The following is a 20885-nucleotide window of genomic DNA, read 5'->3' on the forward strand; positions in this document are numbered from 1 at the left end:
AAAGGCATGATGACATAATGTATGTGTAGGAAAACCTTATAATGAAACCCAATACTCTGTAGGCTAACTTTAAAAAGGTAAAACTTAATTCAGTAACTAGCTTGTGGTAAGCATACCATAAATATTAATTTTATATTCTCTTTTTAAAACCTGGTCATATTAGGACTCTGGCCTCTTTAGACCTACCATACAATAATTGTGCATAACAGGATGCTGTGAAATGAAGAGCAAGTACACTGCATACAAGATGCTGCTGCTATCAATCAGACATTGCGTGTCCACAGACACCGGCCTGGCTGAGTCGGCTCCTGTGCACTCCGTGTCCACAGACACCCGGCCTGGCTGTGTTGGCTCCTGTGCACTCCGTGTCCACAGACACCCAGCCTGGCTGAGTCGGCTCCTGTGCACTCCGTGTCCACAGACACCCAGCCTGGCTGTGTTGGCTCCTGTGCACTTCTTGTCCACAGACACCCGGCCTGGCTATGTCAGCTCCTGTGCGCTCTGTGTCCATAGACACCCAGCCTGGCTGTGTCGGCTCCTGTGCACTCCATGTCCACAGACACCCAGCCTGGCTGTGTCGGCTCCTGTGTGTTCCGTATGTTGCTGGCCTGTCTAGCTAGACCATTGTGTTGCCCACAGAGGTTCTGGGTGACAACTAGCCTTAAAGCCTTTTATGTTTGAAAAATATGCCGCTGTCTCTATTCCCTTCAGTCATTGTAGTAGCCCTGAATTCAAGCTTTTGTTGTGACCTCTTCAACTGAGTCTAATGTTGTTTACTATTAACTAAAACAACTGTGCATTGCTTCATTTAGTGGTCATTGAATATACTATTTTTATTTTTTACTGTTATATTAGGACTTGTTGGATGTAAACATAAATGTTTTATTGAGCTATTATTGGAAGCTGCTCACAGACACTGTGAGAACATTAGTCAGTGTGGTTTGTGCATAAATTCTTAATGAGAAACATAAATTTCATTCCCAATTCATAAGCATTACACAAGTGGGATATATTCCTGAGAGTGGAGTTTTATAACAATAGTGGAGTTTTTGAAGGGAAAAATCTAATTATAAAGAACTTATTCACCAGACTAATAGTTTTATGTTATACTTCTGAAGATAAGTATGTTCTAAGTAAATCTTTGCTCTCACCTATTCCTAATCAAAGATTTATTCCACAATTACAAGGAAGTAAAGTAGCTCATATGGAGCTAAAGTGATGGCCTGCCAATCAACAGTACTTGCTGTAGTTTGGGTCCCAGCACCTGCATCATAAGCCATCCATTGTCCCATACATGCCTGTAACCCTAACATTGAAAGGGGCAGAAATGGGGGTTCTACTCTAGCCAAAAAGCCTGACAGGCTCCAGGTTCAGGAAGAGAGTTTCTCTTAAAGGAATAAGGTACCCAGTACCCTCCTGGCCTCTGCTGTCACACGTAGGCGCACACATGTGCACCTCTCTCTCTCTCTCTCTCTCTCTCTCTCTCTCTCTCTCTCTCTCTCTCTCTCACACACACACACACTGCATTTACATACAGACAAGATTTTTTAAAAAAAGGATGTTCATTGATTACTCTCCCATCCATATGCAAGTAGCTGTGACTTGTATTTTCAAATTATTTGAGACCATGGATGAAATGTATAGATGGAAAACAATCGTAACAAAAGGCTAACTTTTGCATCCCAAGCATACCATCACACATATTCTTCCGTGGTGCCCCTGGGAGTTCCAGGCCCCTCTGTCCTCCTGTGGTAATCTTACTGAGGTACACTTGTAATCTTATAGGCCACACGTGTTCTGTTTCGTATCTTAGATGATTGTTTTCCCCTTTTTAGCTGTCGTTACCAGAAGAACATACTTATATCTTAGTGTTAGAGGATGATGCCCTGAAGACATATTCTGACTCAACGTTTTAGTGAGTGGTGTAGAAGCACAGTTTGTAGCACCCTGTTGTCTCTGTATGCATCTTGGGGTCTCTGGCAGAGGCTTAGTGAGTAAAGTGCCTGCACATAAGCATGCGAGCCTGAGTTCGGGTCCCCAGCACTCGAGGGAAAACCCAGTTATAGCAGCACATATGTAATTCTAGTTCCAAGAAAGCAGACCTGTGCAGTTCATTGCTCAGCCAGGCTCTAGACCAGATAAACAAACAAGGGTGCTGGGCAGCGGTGGAGACAGACAACCGACTGTGGCTTCCGGCCCCCACAGGCATGCCTCCTTGATTGTGCTCTGCGATCTTTTTAATGAGTTGCTGACTTTGGTTCCAGGCTTTTACTCATGGCCTCCTGTGTCCAAAAAGGGAATTTGCTTGGAGCTTTTCTCCACATTTCTCTTTATTTTCTGTTTTCCTACTTCTACACTGCCACCAATCCACTTCCGCTATAGACACAGCTAAGGAAAAGAGTATAGAGCAAAAAGAATTCTAACCCTGGACTCTCACCTATGTGCTTTATCTGAGACTCACAAATCTATGTCCCTTGCCCTTAAATTCCCTTGAGGCAGAGACCCAAATGAGTCACAGAATCCAAATCTGAGGGGTAGGACCCCAGGATCAAACACCGGATGCTCTGGGAACAGAGTGGCAGCAAGGGCCTGTGGTGTGCTATTTAGTACGGGATGTGGATATTAACTCCCTTGGGCAGTCACAGCAGCCGTAGACACCTGTGATATAGACACTGAATTGTAGGAGTTACACACTTCATTATTATTTTATTATTAGTTATTAATGTCCTGCAGGATTAATTGATTGCTCTCTTAATAAATAGAATTTAGATTTGTTCTGTGAAAACTAATTTTGCCTACAATGCTAGGAAGTGTTTAAAATCTGTAGTAGTATAGAAACCGCCTTTTCCACCTTATAACTCTAAGCAAAGTTTATTTATTTATTATAAATAAATATAATGTAATATTATAAATATTAATATATATAATATAAATAAATTTAACTTGTCACAGTTTCAGTAGTGTAGGTGCATGTCAAATGTTCATTCGATTTTACAGGGCAGACTATTCGAGAAAAGAGGATTGTAGAGGCAGCAAACAGAAAAGAAGTAGACTATGAAGCAGGAGACATCCCAACAGAGTGGGAAGGTAAGTGTCCACCTCTAGTAGAATGTTCTGAAAGGCAAGCTATTTATGATGTATGAAATTACTAAGAGTGCATAGAATTACTTCTCCATGGAAACACTTTTTACAGCTCGGTTTCTGGAACATTGCATTTATTTGAAATTTGTAAAAGTTGTGAAGTTCTGGCAAGCCGGGTTAGAGTGAGGCAAGCAGAACACGTTCCTACCATGGACAAGTCAAGGAGCATACTTGTGCCTTGCCCTGTCCCTGCTCAGCACACTCATGCCTTGCCCCGCCCCTGCTCAACCATTCACTAACTCCTGAGCTTGGGGAAAAAGCGTATTTTGAATCTTCATTTTCTCTTTATAAGTCGTTGAACACTCACCTCAGGTGCTGGTTTTGAGTATTTATCTAACTCACAAGGACCCTCTTAGCTGCCTTCCTTTAAAGAGAAGAGCAGATGATTGATCCTGTGTAAAGACAGCAGTTGGGTTAAAAAACTACACATAGCAGCTCTTGACTGTGAGCTTAGCACTTGGGAGCTGACACGGGAGACTTGCCTCAACCTTGAGGCCAGTCAGGCCTATAGTCTGAGCCCCTGCCTCAGAAACAGCATTTGTCATATAAAAGATAGCAGACTGTCTCTTTCTCCTTCTTTCCTGCTGGAACATTAACATATGGCCTTGGTAGAGCCTACGTAGTCTTCTCATTCTAAAACCAGAGCTGTTCATTCCTGTAAAGGGCAGTCTACCAAGAAGAAAACTGAAAACAGCATGGAGAGAAGTGTGGAGAGACCGAGTGTCCCTAGGCCTGCAGCAGCTTTCCAGTTCCCAGCATGACTTCTCGAATTCCAGGGAGGACCCAAAAACTTTTCAGAATGTCTCCCCTTTCTTTCCAGTTTCCAGCATAGTGCCTGGCACACAGGAAGTGCTCAACAAATAATTTACCAAAAACACGTAATCTAGCTTGAGTTAGCATTTGCTATATACAATTAAAAAAAGAAGCTTAACCAAGGGCTGGAGAGATGGCTCAGTGGTTCAGAGTGCTTGCATACGCAAGGATGAGGACCTGAGACGCCACATAAAAGCCAAGTAGAGCAGCACGCACACCTGTGACTCCAGTGCTGTCTGGAGTGGAGACAAAAGGGTTGCTGGAATTTGCTGCCTAGTAGCTAGTCCCAGATTCAGTGAGAGACTCCTTCCATCTCAAGAAGGTAAAGCATTTATTTGAGAGTGATAGAATACCCAGTGTCCTCCCTGGCCTGTTTAAGTACACACATGCTGGTGCAGGCACACACAGAGTCACTCACATGCAAACAGTAAAAATAAAAGACTTGATTAAAACACCATTGTCTGTCTTCTACTTTGCTTAACACTTGTCAGGTGTTTCCTGTGGTTTGCCTTGCCCCATAGCCGTCACCATGTTTGATCGTAATGGCAATCCTGTAAGACAGACACTATAATTATTCTTGTTTAATCTATAGGGCATCTAAGATCCAGTAAGCTTAGATCAATTGCTGGGATTATGCAGCTAAATATAGAGCCCTCACTTCTCTGTGGTCATAACGTAACAACTTGTGTGTGTTGCCATAAGCGTGACGTTCCACTATGGCAGCCTGTGCTTGTGAATACCATTTCAGTGACACCATCTTATCTGTGTCTGCTCACTGACCATGAGAACACTAGGACCATGAAAGAAGAACTCCGTGCCAGTAGGTACCAGAGCTTGTCTTCTTCTGTAACGCGGTCTCTAAGTTGGCAACTCTAGAAGGAGCAATTGAGCTTTATTTTCCATACTGTCTACATTTGCAAATCTAGAGTAAGTACTGCTTTTGCCTTCTTATGAGCCTATTTTGTCATTTTCTCAATATAGAATGGAATTAAAATGTTTATAAAATAAATTAAGTTATAAATAAACAAATAGGTAATGGCTCATTTTTCAGCCTCTGACACTTTCAGGGAATTAGAATGAAGTTTTAATGCTCTTTATGACTCAGTCCTGATCTAGTAATTCAGCATACTATCCCCATGGGCAAATTTTAAAAAATATGCAGCAACCAAATACTGAAACACAAACTTATAGTGGCACACATCAGTTAAATATAAAAAAATACATATTTGGTGCCACGAAACTATGAACAAATGTAGAAGACACTACGTACAGGGAAGGGGAGCCGTTGAAGGAATTGAGATCATCACCAAATGAACCTGGTTTTAATCCAGATAAATAAAAGTTGACATTTTTCTTGATAATATCAAAGCACTCATACCTACCAGTTGCCCGCCATCATACAATAAGGATTAAACAGTTGGCTTTCGCTCATTTATCTAGGAAAGTATACATTCTGGAGTGGGAGAAAGATAAATTAGATCAAGCACTAAACTACGTAATATGCTACTGACCACAGGAAATGAAACAGGCAAGGGAGTGCTTCAAAAGATTTTACAGTTTTTTGTTTGTTTGTTTGTTTTTGGGTTTTGAGACAGATTTTACAGCTTTAATTAGTGTTCAGAAGGACCTTTCTGAGAAGGTTTGGGGTTTTGTTGTTTTTGTTTTGTTTTGTTTTTGTTTTATTTGCATAAGTACTGAAGAAAGATCCCAGTAATCCAGTAACCAGTGTCCCAGCGTCCTAGTAACCAGAGTAACAAAGTGAGCCAGATGAGATGGTGTGCGCCTGTGACCCCAGCGCATGGGGTGTCTAGTCAGGAAGCCAGTGACCTGGCCAGGCTGACTACTTAGGGAGACCTGTGCCAAATAAAAATAAAAAGGGGGACTAGGGAATACAGCTTAGTGATGGATCCCTTGCCCGGTACGTGCAAGGCTCGGTATTTAATCCACAAAATACTTGACGCACACAATTTTATGACACGAATGCAAGTAAATGTTATTTTAAAATGAGTTAAGTGGTGGAGGAAAACACCTGGATGTCAACATGATGTGTCCAGCGGCGTGTTCACACACCCCCTCTGCACACCTAGCTTTTAACCCCTGATATGCTGATTCTGACTTAACATATAAACATGCAATAAGCCTAGAACTTCTGAAACTTTTTTAACAAGAATAAAATTGAGAGATTAAACAACATAAACTTTGTTGTTGTTGTTGTTGTTGTTATCAAGACAGTTTACTTCTTAGAAACGTTAGAATTTAAGAACAGATGAAAAAATGAACTAATATTTCACCATTGTAAATTCCCTCAACCTTTCACAAAGTGCTGGCTGGAATATTAAATAGTACAACAGCTTTGGAAAATGGATTATCAGTTCTTTATAAGTGTGACTGTGCACCTGCCCCGTGGCTTAGAAACTCTCCTAGGCATTTACTCAGAGACGTAAAGACATATGTCTGTCTACCTTAATACTTGTCCCAAATTCTCGGTAGAAGCTTCACTTACCCAAGTTGTAAGTGAAAACAAATTGTCCTGTTTCTGGTCAGTGGAGTACAGTACAGCAATACAGGAAAGAATGAAGTGACGAGCTTGCCTTGTTTGTTTCCTGTTGCTGGGTGTACGTATCCCAGGCTCTAGCTGCATTTATTATCCCGGAAGTTCTGTGAGTGGGGGGCACAGGCGCGGCACAGCCCAGCTGGCTTCCCTAATGAGAATCTTGTGAGACTGTGATCAAGGTGCCAGCCAGCCAACGGTCTGCCTTCCCACCTGGATGGGTGTCGGCAGCATTCAGTTCCTTGCAGATTTAGGATTAAGCTTAAGTTTTTGCTGCATATTTGAGAAGCCACCCTGAATCCTAAAGGTCACCAGATAATTCGTATATATCCATAAGATGTACTGAAAGTTCAATTACCAGAAAACAACGCTTTTCTCAATATGTCTTTTGAAGAATTTCTCATACTTGTGGGGGAGGGGGAGGAATGTACCTTTTTTTTAAATTTTATTTTAATTAAGTGCCAATACTTAGAACTGGTGAAGATCTTTTTTCTTCTTTCTTCCTAATTATGAGGCTTTATCATAGTCTCTTTCTTAAGTGAAGTAAAGATATCTTTACAAATTAATATATTTTTGTGCAAACAGTTATTAACTTCTTAATACTTTTGATTTTGTTCACCTACTAACCTGGTGGTAGGCTATGTAATATACCATAGATGGTTGACAGTGTTTCTAGAAGGATCATGATGCCTGTGTACACTAAAAGAAAATATGCCTCACAAAGTATTCTTCCTCCTGCTTCGTGTAGTCTCTCTACATGGCTAATGGGAGCCTTAACTTGCTCACCGTTATACTCAATAGACTTTGTATATGCCAATAGGTGTATTGAGGTTCATGCACAGGATAAGAATGCAAATGAGCATTGGTGAATGGCTGCTCGGACCTTCAGGCTTTAGCTCTCCAGTCCTCGTCCTGGGTTAATTCTCATTAAACAGCAGTGACATTACAGAGAAGACCAATACAGAATTCACCTTACCAGCAGAAAGATCACTTTATGATTCATAATTGAATAGAGGTTCTGTTTGGATTGTTTTGAGATTTAAAAAAATCATGCTTCAATATTACTGCTTTTCCCAGTCCCTTTTCGGTCTTTTGCTGCCTCTCACCAAGACATGTCTTGGTGACTTGTGGTAGTTGAGGAAGTGGGTCTGCCTGTCAGAAGGAGCGGCCCCCTGGAGCACGTCCGGCTGTGCTCTTTACTGGATACACAAGACAGTAGTGTCATCAGCCATCATCTCAAGATATTTCCGTACCTGGATGCCGAGGAGTCACAGATCCACAAGCTTACTGCAGCAGCTACATTTATATATCCATTTAAAGCCAAGATCGTCAACTGATCATTTAAAATGAAGCCTAGGAAAGCCCCTGCCCTTCCTTAGAGAATAGTGTGCTGTGACTGTGACTGACGTGGGGGCACTCAACACACAGGATCTGGGCTCTGTCACATTCGTAAGCTTATAAATGGGATATTATGAACTTTAAACAAATAAACACCAGAAAACACGTTTCAATACAATATGACTTGAAGACACTGAAATTTTTAATTCTGTATAATTTTTATGTCATAAATGTTCTTTTGATTTTTTAAAAACTAACATTTAAAGTTATAAAACAAGCAATAGTTTTCCCCAATATCATTACCTTTATAAGATTCTTTAGAAACGAGGAATAGAGGTATAAATTGTCGGCAAAGTGCTTGCCTGGCATGCGTAAGGCCCTTGGGTTAAATCCCCAAGTACTGAAAAAGACAGATTTTTTTTTTTTTTTTAATGCTTTGGATTCATTAAAACATCTTTTTCCAGTCTTGAAAGGGATCTGAAAATGCTGATTTGTGGATTTACCAGTAAAACAAGTTATTTTGTGGTGTTTTTCTCATGACGATAGTGTGCATTATGCCACCGTACTTTCTCATCATAGTCTCCCGGCCGCTGGTATGTATTTATAGATTCTAGAGTATGCAGTGGCCATTAGTAAAATACATAACAGCTAATCATGGTGTTTGTTTAGGCGTCAGATATATACTTGTTGCTGAGTGGATTGTACTAAATGACAGCCCCAGGGGTTGGCACACATTTCCTGTAAAGGACCAGATGGTATTTTGGGCTTTGTGGGTCACTTGGGCTATTACAGTTGCTCGATTCTGCTGCTGTAACCATAGATACAAATTGGTATGGCTGTGTTTCGATAAAATTTTATTTATAGACACTGAAAATTTGAGTTACCTATAATTTTCATTTGTCATGAAATATGCATCTTTTGACATTTTTTTAAGCCACGCAAAGATGTAAAGACTGAATTTAGCTTGAATCTCAAATTTGCTGAATACTGCCCTGCTTGTTGATTGTTCTGAACCAACTCTCTAATGTAAATTAAAGCTGAAAAGTTTTTTGAAACTCTTTAGAAGTATAGGACTTATACTAAGTGTTTTTCAATCACACCTCTTTCCTGGGAGGAGAAATTAAGAAATATAAATAACTGACTTGGCCATTAAGACGCAGCTGAAAATGCTGTAAATCATTTCTTTTGACTGCGTAGAGAAGTTTTGATGTTACTAAGCCAATTTTTCTAATGGGCAAAAAGAACTATTACAGTGAATTTATGTACACACAGGACGTGTATTCAGCAAGTATTAAGTACCTGCTTTCCATCATTTGTGTGATGGAAAGATAAATCTCCCGTTGGTGCCCCTTGAGCTTGAAGCCGTGTCATCATGGAGCATCTGCGCGAGCTGTGGTTCAAGTGGGCCAAATAGAAGCTAAGGATGGTAAGAAGAGAATCCAGAAAAGAATGAGAAGTAGAAAGTACATCAGGGCACAGGGGGCAGAACATGGAAACTGTTCTATATGCACCCACGGGCAGTGCAGGAGAGCACATCTGGAGGGCAGCAGTCCAGCCCACAGTCCAATGTTCCATCGCCACACCCACAACCGTGCAGAGCTTGCCTTTGCAGAAAGGTAGGCCAGATGCTGCTGTTTATACGGAAAAATGGCAGTTTAGTAAAGCTGATTTCAAGAGTGGTGTCTGCTCAACTGACTGTCTTCTCAGCCAGTTCAGCAGGTTTAATCTCAGCCTGCTCCTCACTAATTATGTAGTGAGCGCACTGCTTGGGCTGTCTAAGCCTCTGTTCCCTGGTGTATAGCGTGAGGTCGATGATTTGTGCTTTCTGACGTGGTTAGGCTTGCAGCTAGCCCTCCTCCTCCTCCTCTGGTGCCCCTTGTGTGCTGCTTAGGAAAGTGTGGTTGGTTTTAGAGCCGGAGACAGGAGCAGATCTGATTCAGTCCCACTCTTCTACTTAATCTTCACACCTGGAGAATTATTTAGCTTTCCTATAAAGTAGGAAACTTCACAGTTTTATAGGGATAGTCGAATCAAGTAAAATTAGAAAACAATGTTTTTCCTGCTTTCTGAAGACTATATTCCCCACAGTGAGTTTTTTCGGAGCCTCCTGTAGGTCCTCACGGGAGAAACAGGTGCTTTGGGATCTTTGCTTTTAAAAACCACTTATAAAAATGCATAAGAATGGGTATGCTGGCATACCTTTAATCTTACACTTGTGAGGCAGAGGCAGGAGAATCTCTGTGAGTTCAGGGTTACCCTGGCCTACAGGGCCAGTTGCATGCCAGCCAAAGCTACATAGTAAGACCCTGTCTCAAGCAAGCAAGCAAACAAATAAACAAACAAACAAACAAAAATGACCGAGGACTAACAGGTGTATTGAATAAAATTGAATAATAAGTTCATATGCTTATATGCTAAACAGTGAGTTGACTATATATGTAAATAATTAAAATCGTATGGCCTTCATAACAGCCATTTGTTGTAGATACCATTATACTTCCTGTTGTAGAAGGAAAGCCCAGTGCATAGAAAATTAAATAAGTTGTCGTAGGCAACGTAGATAGGAAGTGACGGAGCTGGAAGTCTGACTCTAGACCAGGCTTTGTAGCTTTTTTGGAGGCAGCTGCTCCGCCCTTTCCCTTGCTGCTGTGTCTACCCTACTGAGTAGGCGCTTAACCAGTGTCTGTGCTCTGGCTCAGTAGCTTGCCTCCTCCGTGATAAAGTGAAGAAGGCAGCTGCTGACTACAGCAGATAAGAGGGAAAGCCTCTGTAAGAAGACATTGCCAAGTCCTTGATAAATTGGGCAATTACAAATTCAGATTTCCAGAATAATGTAATTCTGACATTGCCTTGAGCTTTGCTGTGCTTTGCCTTCTGAGCCCAGATAGACCACGTTGAGCTCTGCTGATTATGAGCTCCAGTTTTGGAGCTAGGAAACTGTCTTCCTGGTGTTCTAGTATTTTTCACAACATGGGTCACCGCCCGCCATTATACATTCCAGTGACTACTTCCTGCAGCCCACCTCACGCGTGTGCATGCTGCAGAGGAGGAGGCGCTTCACCTGCTCACTGCTTTGCTAGAGCTCTGAAGTTAAAACAGTGCATCCTAGATGTTCAAAAACATCTTCCAGGTGTGAGTCGGTACAGTGTGTATATGTGGACAGCAAGCTGGCTCAGCAGGTAACCGTTCTCGCCACTAAACTTGACAACCTGAGTCCCGTTCCCAAAACACACATGGTGGAGGGAGAGAACTGACCTTGGGGAGTTATCTTCTGACCTCCACACATACTGTTAGGCACCCCTTCACACACACACACACACACACACACACACACACACACACACACAAATAAATTTGCATAAATTATAGAAAACAGCCATTTAATGCTTTTTTTTTTTTTTTTTTTTTTAATTCTAGCATGGATTAGAAGAACAAGGAAGACCCCGCCTACTGTGGAGGTAAGAATGCATGGGAAAATATTTGAATAACTTATGCTTATCATGCTGTGTTTCTCAGCTGAGAGCTTGTACTGCTAAAAATACATAAATTCTTGGGGAAACTATAACAGATCTCAAAGTATTAATTTTCCTCTATAAGAAATAATTCTCAAGTATTTCTAGTAAAATAATATATTATTACAATAAATTAGCATTGTATAATAAAATTGTACGATAAAAATGCGTGCACATTTTCCTCTTGTATTCTTTTAATTATTAGTTCTTTATCTTGAGAATTTCAAACATGCATTCAATGAAATCTGATTATATCCACTTTCCCATTTCTCTGCTCTAACTACCCCATGTCCCTCTACCATAAGGTCCCTCTTTCAACTTCATGTCTCTTTGTTTTTCTTATTTCTCTTTTGGTCATCCACTGAGTCATTTGCACACTGCTCATGTGTACATGGGTATGGGGCCAGCCACTTAAGCACAGGAAACATGCGCAAAAGAAAGTGATTCCCCCTCCTCAGCATCCATTAAGTGCCAGTAGCTTCTCATAAAGGGGGTAGGATCTGGGGAGTGCACCACCCACCCATGCGTGCTGGGATTTTGGCTGGCTTGACCTCCTGCAGATGAGCACAGCCTCTATGAATTGGTGAGTGCGGTAGCCATGTCATGTCCAAAAGACAAAACACTGTTGCCTAGAGCATCTCCTCGTCCTCCAGTTCTTATATTCTTTTCTCCTCTTCCATTGCATTCCCTGAACCATGGAGTTGGAAGAGAGTGTGGGTTAAGTTGTCCTGTGTAGGGCTGAGCACTCCATCTCTCTCTTTTTTTTTTTTTCTTTTCTTTTTTTTTTTAATTTATTCTTGTTACATCTCAATGGTTATCCCATCCCTTGTATACTCCCATTCCTCCCCGCCCCCCATTTTCCCATTATTCCCCTCCCCTATTGACTGTTCCTGAGGGGGATTACCTCCCCCTATATATTCTCATAGGGTATCAAGTCTCTTCTTGGCTACCTGCTGTCCTTCCTCTGAGTGCTACCAGGTCACACTTTCTCACTCCATCTCTTATAGTCAGTGTCTGACAAATTCTGTCTTTACCATAACTGCAGCCACTGTGAAGAATCATCTTCAACCAAGGCTGAGAATAGCCCAGGTCTATGAGGATAAATGTGGATATTTTTAGAAGCCAATTTGGCCACATGACTGCAATAAGTACACATCTTATGTAATTTGTCAAAATATAAAGGACACACTTCAACAGATGAGGGAAGACTTTCTGAGCCAGATGCCTGTAAAACTAGCTCCTCAGAAGCCTGGAGCAGGAGGAAGGTGGGTTTGAGGCCACCCTGAGAGCCTTAGGGAGACCAGTCCTTAAATTTTTAGAATAGTATATGTTTGAAGCCTAGCAGTTTGTTATAAACTCAAATACTATGATGTTACTATTTCTCTCTTTGCCACCTTAAAGGGTGAAGGGACCAGTTTCTAGTACAGTTTGTGAGGTGCTTTAGCCAGCTGTCCTAGTTAGGGTTTTATTGCTGTGAGAGACACCATGACCAAGGCAACTCTTACACGTAAAGCATCTCATTGGGGCTGGCTTACAGTTTCAGAGGCTCAGTCCCTGCATCGTGCCTGGAAGCATGCCAGTGTGCATGGTGCTGGAGGAGCTGACAGTTCTACATTGTGACCCAAGAGCACCAGGAGACCTCAGTGCACACCCTGAAGGTGACACAAGACCACACCTCGTAATGGTGCCACTTTCTGTGGCCAAGCATTCAAACACGTGAATCTGCTGGGGCCAAACCTGTTCAAACCACCATACCAAAGGAAGGTCTGATTCCTCTCAAAGTGCCCTGACTTTGTCCCCTGTCTACTCATTCCTTAGAGGAGCTCCCACAATCTCTCAGGGGTGATGCTTTCTTCCTAGTGCCGTTAACTGACAAATGGATGAGCTCGATCAAATCCTAGGATGCTATTCTGAACTCTTTTTCTCCTTGACTTCTTAACTCACAGATTTAATCACTCCTTTCTTGGTTACCCTGGCCTGGACACCTCAACAGGCCCTTGGAATTTGGCATTCAGATTAACTGTCTCGTTTTCGCATCGTAGTCAACTAACATAGAGCTTGATTTGTTATTGTGAGGTTGGTTTTTCTAGACAGATTTGAGAAATGCACTTGAGTTTCCACCCAGCTATAGATTAGCCTTGTGCAACTAAACACATTTCCAAGCTGAGCACGGCCTGTTCTGTTGTCAGAGGTTCTCAGTTAGTCACAGTGTGTCAGTAGGCTTCGGCGCCTGTTCCTCAGTACACTACCAAGTGAGCTCTCTCTCCCAAAGCTAACGAGGTAGACTTTCCTTGACTTGTACTCTATTAGAGCCATTTAGAAGCAAATGTTTAAAAATACTCTTCTTTTCAGACTAACAGAATAGTTGGAAGCATAATACAATTTTCCTGTTTGAGAAGGGGTCATGTTTATTGCTAATTATTAACGAAATGCATCATGATTCAGTAATATGTTTCCAGACAGTAAAAAAGAAAGCTACAACATTGAAGTCTGCCTTGTTCAATATGTGCTACATGGAAAGGGAAAAGTTCGAGGAGGCAATAGGGAAAGAGCAGTCCAGAGTGCTTGGACGTGGTTCCGATGTGTACTGAGAAAGGGCTGGGTAGATGCGTAGGAGTGCTCACCATGGTCTTGACTCGCTTGGAAGCTCCGAAGACTTGTTTGTGTCCAGGCTGAAGGTTTCTTGACTCTGACTCATCACATGGTCATGAAACACTTCCCAGAACTCCAATCACTGTTTACAGAGGGAAGCTCTCAGAGTTGGGACAACATTAGGGGAATGAAGTAAAATAAACGCATATTTAGTGTTGCCTCTTGCACCCACCTTACAGCTGATACAGTCCGCCCACGTGTTGGCCAGGCGTGGAGGCGCATGCCTTTAATCCCAGCACTCGGGAGGCAGAGGCAGGTGGATTGCTGTGAGTTTGAGGCCAGCCTGGTCTACAAAGTGAGTCTAGGACAGCCAAGGCTACACAGAGAAACCCTGTCTCAAAAAAACAAACAAACAAAAAAGAACTACCTGTTGTTACTATGTCTCTCTCCACACAAGGCAGAACATTAACCTTATGGGATGGAACAGAAAATTGTTAGGTGCTGTAAAGGCTTCCACTCTCTGGGACGGCAGTTATCTGGATTGTCTGCCGGCACCTGTCTCTTGAGTCTCCTTCTCTTCTCTACTTCCCTGTCTGGTCACAGCGTTGTATTATGGTCAGGCACTGTCGCCCCTCTCGGACTATTACGGCAGTTGTATTATGGTCAGGCGCTGTCGCCCTTCTTATGGCAGTTGTATTATGGTCAGGTACCGCTGGTCCTGCAGCTTTTCCTTTGCTTACGTTTTCATACCTCGCCTCTGCTCTGGCCTGGAATGTGTCGATTTTGCAGTTTAACATTCAGAGAGGAATATTGCTTCTGAATTGTTGAGGCCTATTTCAGTGTTGTCTCCAAGTAACTGATATTTATTGAGTTCTCTGTGCTCAGTATTATTAGGCTCATTTTATAAGTTGCAGAAATGAACTGTCTTAAGGTTGACACTTTGCATACATAGTCCTACTTTCCTGTTGACTTAAATGACAGAGATGGAGGACATGTTCTTGTGGAAAGTAGACCCCCCTCTTATTCCAAATCTCATACTTTTAGGAATGTGCTAGAAACTTATAAGAAAATTGCAGCATGTCCACACAATGGAATCTAGCACTAATAATTAAAAATGAGTGAAGTAGATCAGGGGTATAAACAGGGGTAAGTCTCAGAAAACATGGAACTGTACAAAAAGGAAGTCACAGGATTCTGCTTTGTGTACCCTTCGTGTAGCGTAAAGAAAGATTACGGGCATTCTTAAGGTGTGGAGTTAAACAGAAGAGTTCACTTTTACAAGTCTTACAGAAAGGACAGCAATGATGTTGCCATTTTCTTCTATCACAGTCGCCATTGACTCAGGGAAGGGTCATCTGCAGATACTCAACTATTTGTGCCTTTTTAAAAAACAGGTTTCTTGGTCTGAAAGCATAGCCACATGAGTCACGTATTATAAAAGGGGAACTAGACCTTCCTAACCAACAAGTCTGGCCAGCAAAACCCTAGCCAGATGGCCAAATGTTTTGCTAAGCTGTACAAAACTGATGTTACGAGTGCCTCCTTGTTTGAAGCAGAGAATACAGCATCATCCATAAAATAATCATCCAAAATGCATAACCCTAATGTAACCACAAGGGGACAACCAGAAAACCTAAACCGGAAGACGTTAGATCCAACACCAGTCCCCTCGTGTCAGTGTCAAGAACAACTAAGTTCAGTGGGGTAGAGTGCACTCTCAAGGACAGTTAGGCATAACTGGTGAGGCTGAGGCCTGTGCCATGCAGTAGCTAAGAGCATGTACTAATAGCATGTACTGAATAGCATGTGCTGAATCTGTAGAAAAGGATGTGTTCGATCCTCTTTGTGACAGTGCACACAGGCAAGGTCTTCTTCCCATCTAGCCGAAAACCCTTGCAAGTTCATTCTCTTGAAAGAGGAAACAGTCCAGGCATCATGGTCCTGTTCACTGGACACGTCCAAGGAAAAGAGAACCTTCTAAGGACAGAGCAGTGGAGCTAGCAAGATGGCGCATCAGGCACAAGCGCCTGTAACGCAAGCCCACCAACGTGAGTTCAAGTCCCAAGGAAGAATGCTGTCCTCTGACCTCCACCCATGGCCTGTGGCACATGCACACTCACACACAAACTATGACAATAATGATGATGATGAATAAATTAAAAATGGATGTTGAAGACACAGTGAGTAAATGAGTGTGTGCACATTGAAATGACATCCTAATTTTCTCACTGCTGAAACCCTAGACACAAATCACCAGGCCCCCAGGCCCCAGGTAGTGTACTAAAAGATACTCTTTGGGGTTTCTGAGCAATTAAGAAAAACCTAAAATTTCAGTAAAGAAAACTGGGTCAACAAGCTTCATAATGGCACTAGATGTACCTGCCCATCAGATTTACATAGAAATACTCAACACCTGGGCATTGTCTGATATGGAAGACAGAAGCCTGCATATATAAGTAAATAAACAGGAAAAAGTCACTGGGATAAAACCAACTACTTTGGGCTGGAGAGATGGCTCAGAGGTTAAGAGCACTGTCTGCTCTTCCACGGGTCCTGAGTTCAATTCCCAGAAACCACATGGTGGCTCACAACCATCTATAGTGAGATCTGGTGCCCTCTTCTGGAATGCAGGCATATATGAAGGTGAAACACTGTATACTTAATAAATCTTTAAAAACAAAAAACAAAAAAACAAAAACCAACTACTTCAAACCTTAATACTGAGCTCAGAGATACGAAATGAAAACAAAATGCTGTTTCATCACACAAATGGTTTGGGGAAAATACAATAAATGAAAGAGTTAATGGAAAGATTAGAACCTTATATTGAATACATTTTCTATACAAAAGGGCACAGAACAGAGGCAGCTATGGAAAAGGAAATGGTTTGCATCAGTGGGAGCTAGAGGCGGTACCCTCAGTGCGTAGGTCTGTAGGTGGTGGGTGTCAGCCTGCATTCTGTACCCAGTGGCGTCTGCTAAGCTTGACTGCAGAAAAGCCATTTTCAAAATGTGGGAGGCCTTGCAGGATTCTTGTCTACCAACCCTTTGCCGGCAAGTTATAGAAGTGCAAACAAAGACAACAGAGCAGGGGACAGAGAGTGCTAGAGTACAGGGTGGTTAGCCCAGGTGGTATGGGGCAAGAAAGGCCTGGAGAGAATATTTTCCAAATGTTGAAATATATAGCAAATGAGCCTTGCTTTATAAGTCTGTGGAAAATAGATTTATTCATTGACTCCAATAGAAACAAAACGTGGGTAGAAAGAAAAGTAATCCTGGCGTACTACATAAGTCATTGGTTAAAAGTGTCCATGCAAAACAACATAAATACTGGCTGCTGCAGAGTGCTCACGAGCAGAGCCTGCATTTTAGCTCTTCGGCAGTTCTTTGGATCCTTGGTTTGGCCTGTGCTGTGCCCATATGCGGCAGGTGAGAGCCCTGGGCTCCAAGTGCTTTACTAGTACGCTTGAGCACCTGTTGTCATCCCTAACCCTGCAAACAACCATGAGAGTCAAGTAAAATGTATCAACAAGCTGCTTTGAGGGACGGGGTGATAGTATTTTTCATGACAAATATGTTTGTGACATTAGCCCTACAAACTTTGACTTGAGAGGGAAAATTTTTTTTTGATTTTATTTTGAAAGACGAGGTCTTCTTGCACAGTAGCCCAGTTTGGCCCTGAACTCACAACAATTCTCCTGTCTCAGCCTCCTGATTGCTGGGGCTGTAGGGGTGCGTCCCATGCAATAGTGCTCATGAGGAATGGCAGACTTCCTCCGCTTTAGGTCTGGAAGCCAAACCATTCTGTAGTGAATGTGTTAGTTACTGCAAAATGCTCTAAGCAGTGGTAGTATAAAAAAAAAGTTGTAGGCAGCATGTCTGATTGTGGTTGTGTCCAATAAAACTTTATTTACAAAGAACAGTGGGGCATTGAAACAACTTTGCGAACTCTGCCACTAATCAGTGGTTTTTCAGGCTGTTTGCCTGTGCTGCTGGCCGTCCAGAGGATTCCTGTTGGGTATTCAGGTTCCATAGTTTTAAGGAAATCTATTTACATATTCTCTGTATATGAAGTCTTACACACACACACACACACACACTTCTGCCTAAGAATTCTTGGCCTGCTGGTTGTCATCTGACCTCCTTTAAAATTACTATTAAAAGGAAACTTATCCTTTGTCCATGCTACTTTGCTTTGGGGATTAAAAACTCTCCAGGCATCATGGAGGCCGATGAAGAGTGAATCTCACCAGAGGGAGACTCCTCAAGGGCAAAGCAGAGGCAAAGCTTCAGTAAAAATGGTCAGAGCAGCAAGACATTGTTTTCCTCCGGGCCGCACACTTGCAGCCAGCCTCTAAGACCAGAGCTTTTCTGCCCACCTAGCTGGCTGGCTAGCCACTTAGCGCCCTAAAGTTAAAATTCAGAAGTGCGAAAGTTGTCATGGGGCCGCATAATAACACACTTATTTGAATTTTAAAATGAAACCAGACTTTTTCTGACAGAGTAAGTCAGATTTGGCTGATTGGGTTTGACAATGAGGACTAGCTTTGCAAATTAAGTTGTATGGTTCTATTTTCCATAAATTGAACAGGCTAAACCAAAGCTCTGAGGCTTTAAAGCATATTTAAAGCCTACGTTCGGTGTGCAGTCACTATGACTCGGGCTGTGCTATTGATTGTCCCGACTGGAAGGTGATGCGTTTGAAGAGGTAGGACATCAGAGCACTGCTGCTGCTTACGGATGTGTTGGGGCACAGGGAAGGCATGAAAGCGTGTGTGGAAATGACAGGCAGGAAGTGAAAGGCAGCTGGTACTGGAGGAGACGTAGCAGAGGCCATGGGGGCTCGCATCACATCAGCAGGCTTTAATCCATTCCATTTGGCAGTGGGCACAGAGGACTATATTGTTAGCTATATTATTGCTGTCCATGAAATACTCTGTTTCAAAAGAATCCCAGGAGAGCTGCACTTAAAGCCCAGATAGTGGAGTGTTGCAGGCATGCCCTGAGTTCAGCTCCCAACACTGCATGAGCCAGGCATGGAGGGCACTATCATCCTAGTACTCTGAGAGAGAGAGAGAGAGAGAGAGCAGGAGGACCCAAATTCAAGGTCATCCTCAGCTACATAGTAAGCTTGAGACACTGCCACAATAAGATAAATAAATAACAGAACAACTTGCAATCCTATTTTAAGAGAACAGGTTGAATCTCTGGCACAATAATAAGACGTTCTTTAAAAATACAATACTTTTAATACAATATAATCTGATTATAACTTCCCACCCTCCTTGATCCTTCCCATCTACCCAAACCACACCCTTTCTTTCTCTCATTAGGCATTCTTAAACTCCTAATAAATTCTTTCTTAAACATTAATAAACATTCTTAAACATTAATAAATGAGATACTTGAAATCCAAACATACTTCAGTTCTTAAAGAATTTTTCTAGCACCATACATAGGAAACAAATCAACAGGACTTAACCTTTGAAATTCCTTCTAAAACTATGATGCTTAATTGGGTTTATTATTTATTCAGTTCCCATCAATACCTCTCATGTGCTGAAAAGTTAGCATCCTTTCTCTGTAGACTTCTTTTGTACATACCAACCTGACCGAAATGCATTTGACATAATGCTGTTATATTTAGTTTCTAATTTTAGTATCTTTTCTCCTCCCGTGAAACTGCTCCAATATGATAAAGTTGCAAAGAGAAACTATTCATATGTTACCTTTAGAAATTGGATCTCACTGCTGTCTACACAGGAGTGTCCTCTAGTCTGTGGCAGGATCCTGTACTTGGAAGGTTCAAAAAGACATGGGTGACACAACTTGCCACCATCATAATAGACAGTCTTTGGGCAGTTTTTTGCCAGTCCTTTGACTTCTGTCATACCTAACTCATTTGTCCCTGTCTTTGATCAGGTGCAAAGGTCAGGGTTGGCTCCCAGAGGAGTGCTGCAGTGTTGTGGTGTACGCCTTCCAGGTGACGGCGGTGTTACGTTAAGACGTCTCACTTGGCCAGCACTGTGACTTTACCTGACTTATTCTTTTATCTTATTATTATGTTAGTATTAAAAGTAATTTTACTCTTAAGAGACAAAAATAATAAACTATCTGGCTGGTCCTACGACTCTCGGCTTTACCAAGTTGACTCACTTACACACGTGATAGCGGTTTGTTGCTAGTGAGGAGTGCTTGTTTTGTGTTGTGCCCTTACTTACCTGCCATAGTAAGTGAAACTGCCCAGCCTTAGCATGGGAGAGGCCATAGCTCCCTGTGTGCCTCCTTCGGTGTCACACATGCACCTGCTTGCAGCACCCAGCCTTAGCATGGGAGAGGCCATAGCTCCCTGTGTGCCTCCTTCGGTGTCACACATGCACCTGCTTGCAGCACCCAGCCTTAGCATGGGAGAGGCCATAGCTCCCTGTGTGGCTTCTTCGGTGTTGACCTCCAGCTCTGTGAAAACAGAAAGGGTGTAGAATTCACCTTGCTTCTGTGCTAAGAGGTGAAAATGAATCCTGGGAGCATCTTGAGTCTCAGCCCTGGCTCTGTGCTCTTTACTGCTCTAAGCCGTCTGCCCCGCTGCATGCAAGTGTGTGCTCATTAGCTGTCAGAGAGCTAAGTGTAAGTTAGCTAACTGTAAGTTGGTTGTGTAAGTTTCGGTGGCTCCTCCTCCTTTTCAAATCTCTGGTTTTAGGTGAGTGTTGCTAAGAAGCATCCTGTCAATTCCAAGGCTTGGGGAGCTGCTCCCACATCTGTCTGTCTAAGCAGAACTACGCGTTTTATTCTTAGCACAGTTTTCCATCAATTTTGACCTTTATCTGACTTCTAAGGAACAGAATATAAAAGGGTTTTTAATACCTTGTAAGTAAGGTGCTACTTAGTACTTTTAGACTTGTTCCTGCTCAGATTCTTTATGATGCATGAAAACATACTAGG

The 20885-nt window shown here is 42.3% G+C and overlaps 1 protein-coding gene across 1 annotated transcript in view; it reads left to right on the forward strand.

Annotated features, from left to right (window-relative positions):
- Positions 1–20885, forward strand: part of Ndufaf2 (NADH:ubiquinone oxidoreductase complex assembly factor 2) — a 103957-nt gene that overhangs the window by 61346 nt on the left and 21726 nt on the right. Inside the window, exons 2-3 of the mRNA XM_051172376.1 lie at positions 2998–3087; positions 11261–11301. Coding sequence (XP_051028333.1) covers positions 2998–3087; positions 11261–11301 — 131 coding nt within the window. The remainder of the gene's footprint in view (positions 1–2997; positions 3088–11260; positions 11302–20885) is intronic.

The sequence above is a fragment of the Acomys russatus genome, chromosome 30 (genome assembly GCF_903995435.1).
Source record: "Acomys russatus chromosome 30, mAcoRus1.1, whole genome shotgun sequence".
Taxonomy (NCBI): domain Eukaryota; kingdom Metazoa; phylum Chordata; class Mammalia; order Rodentia; family Muridae; genus Acomys; species Acomys russatus.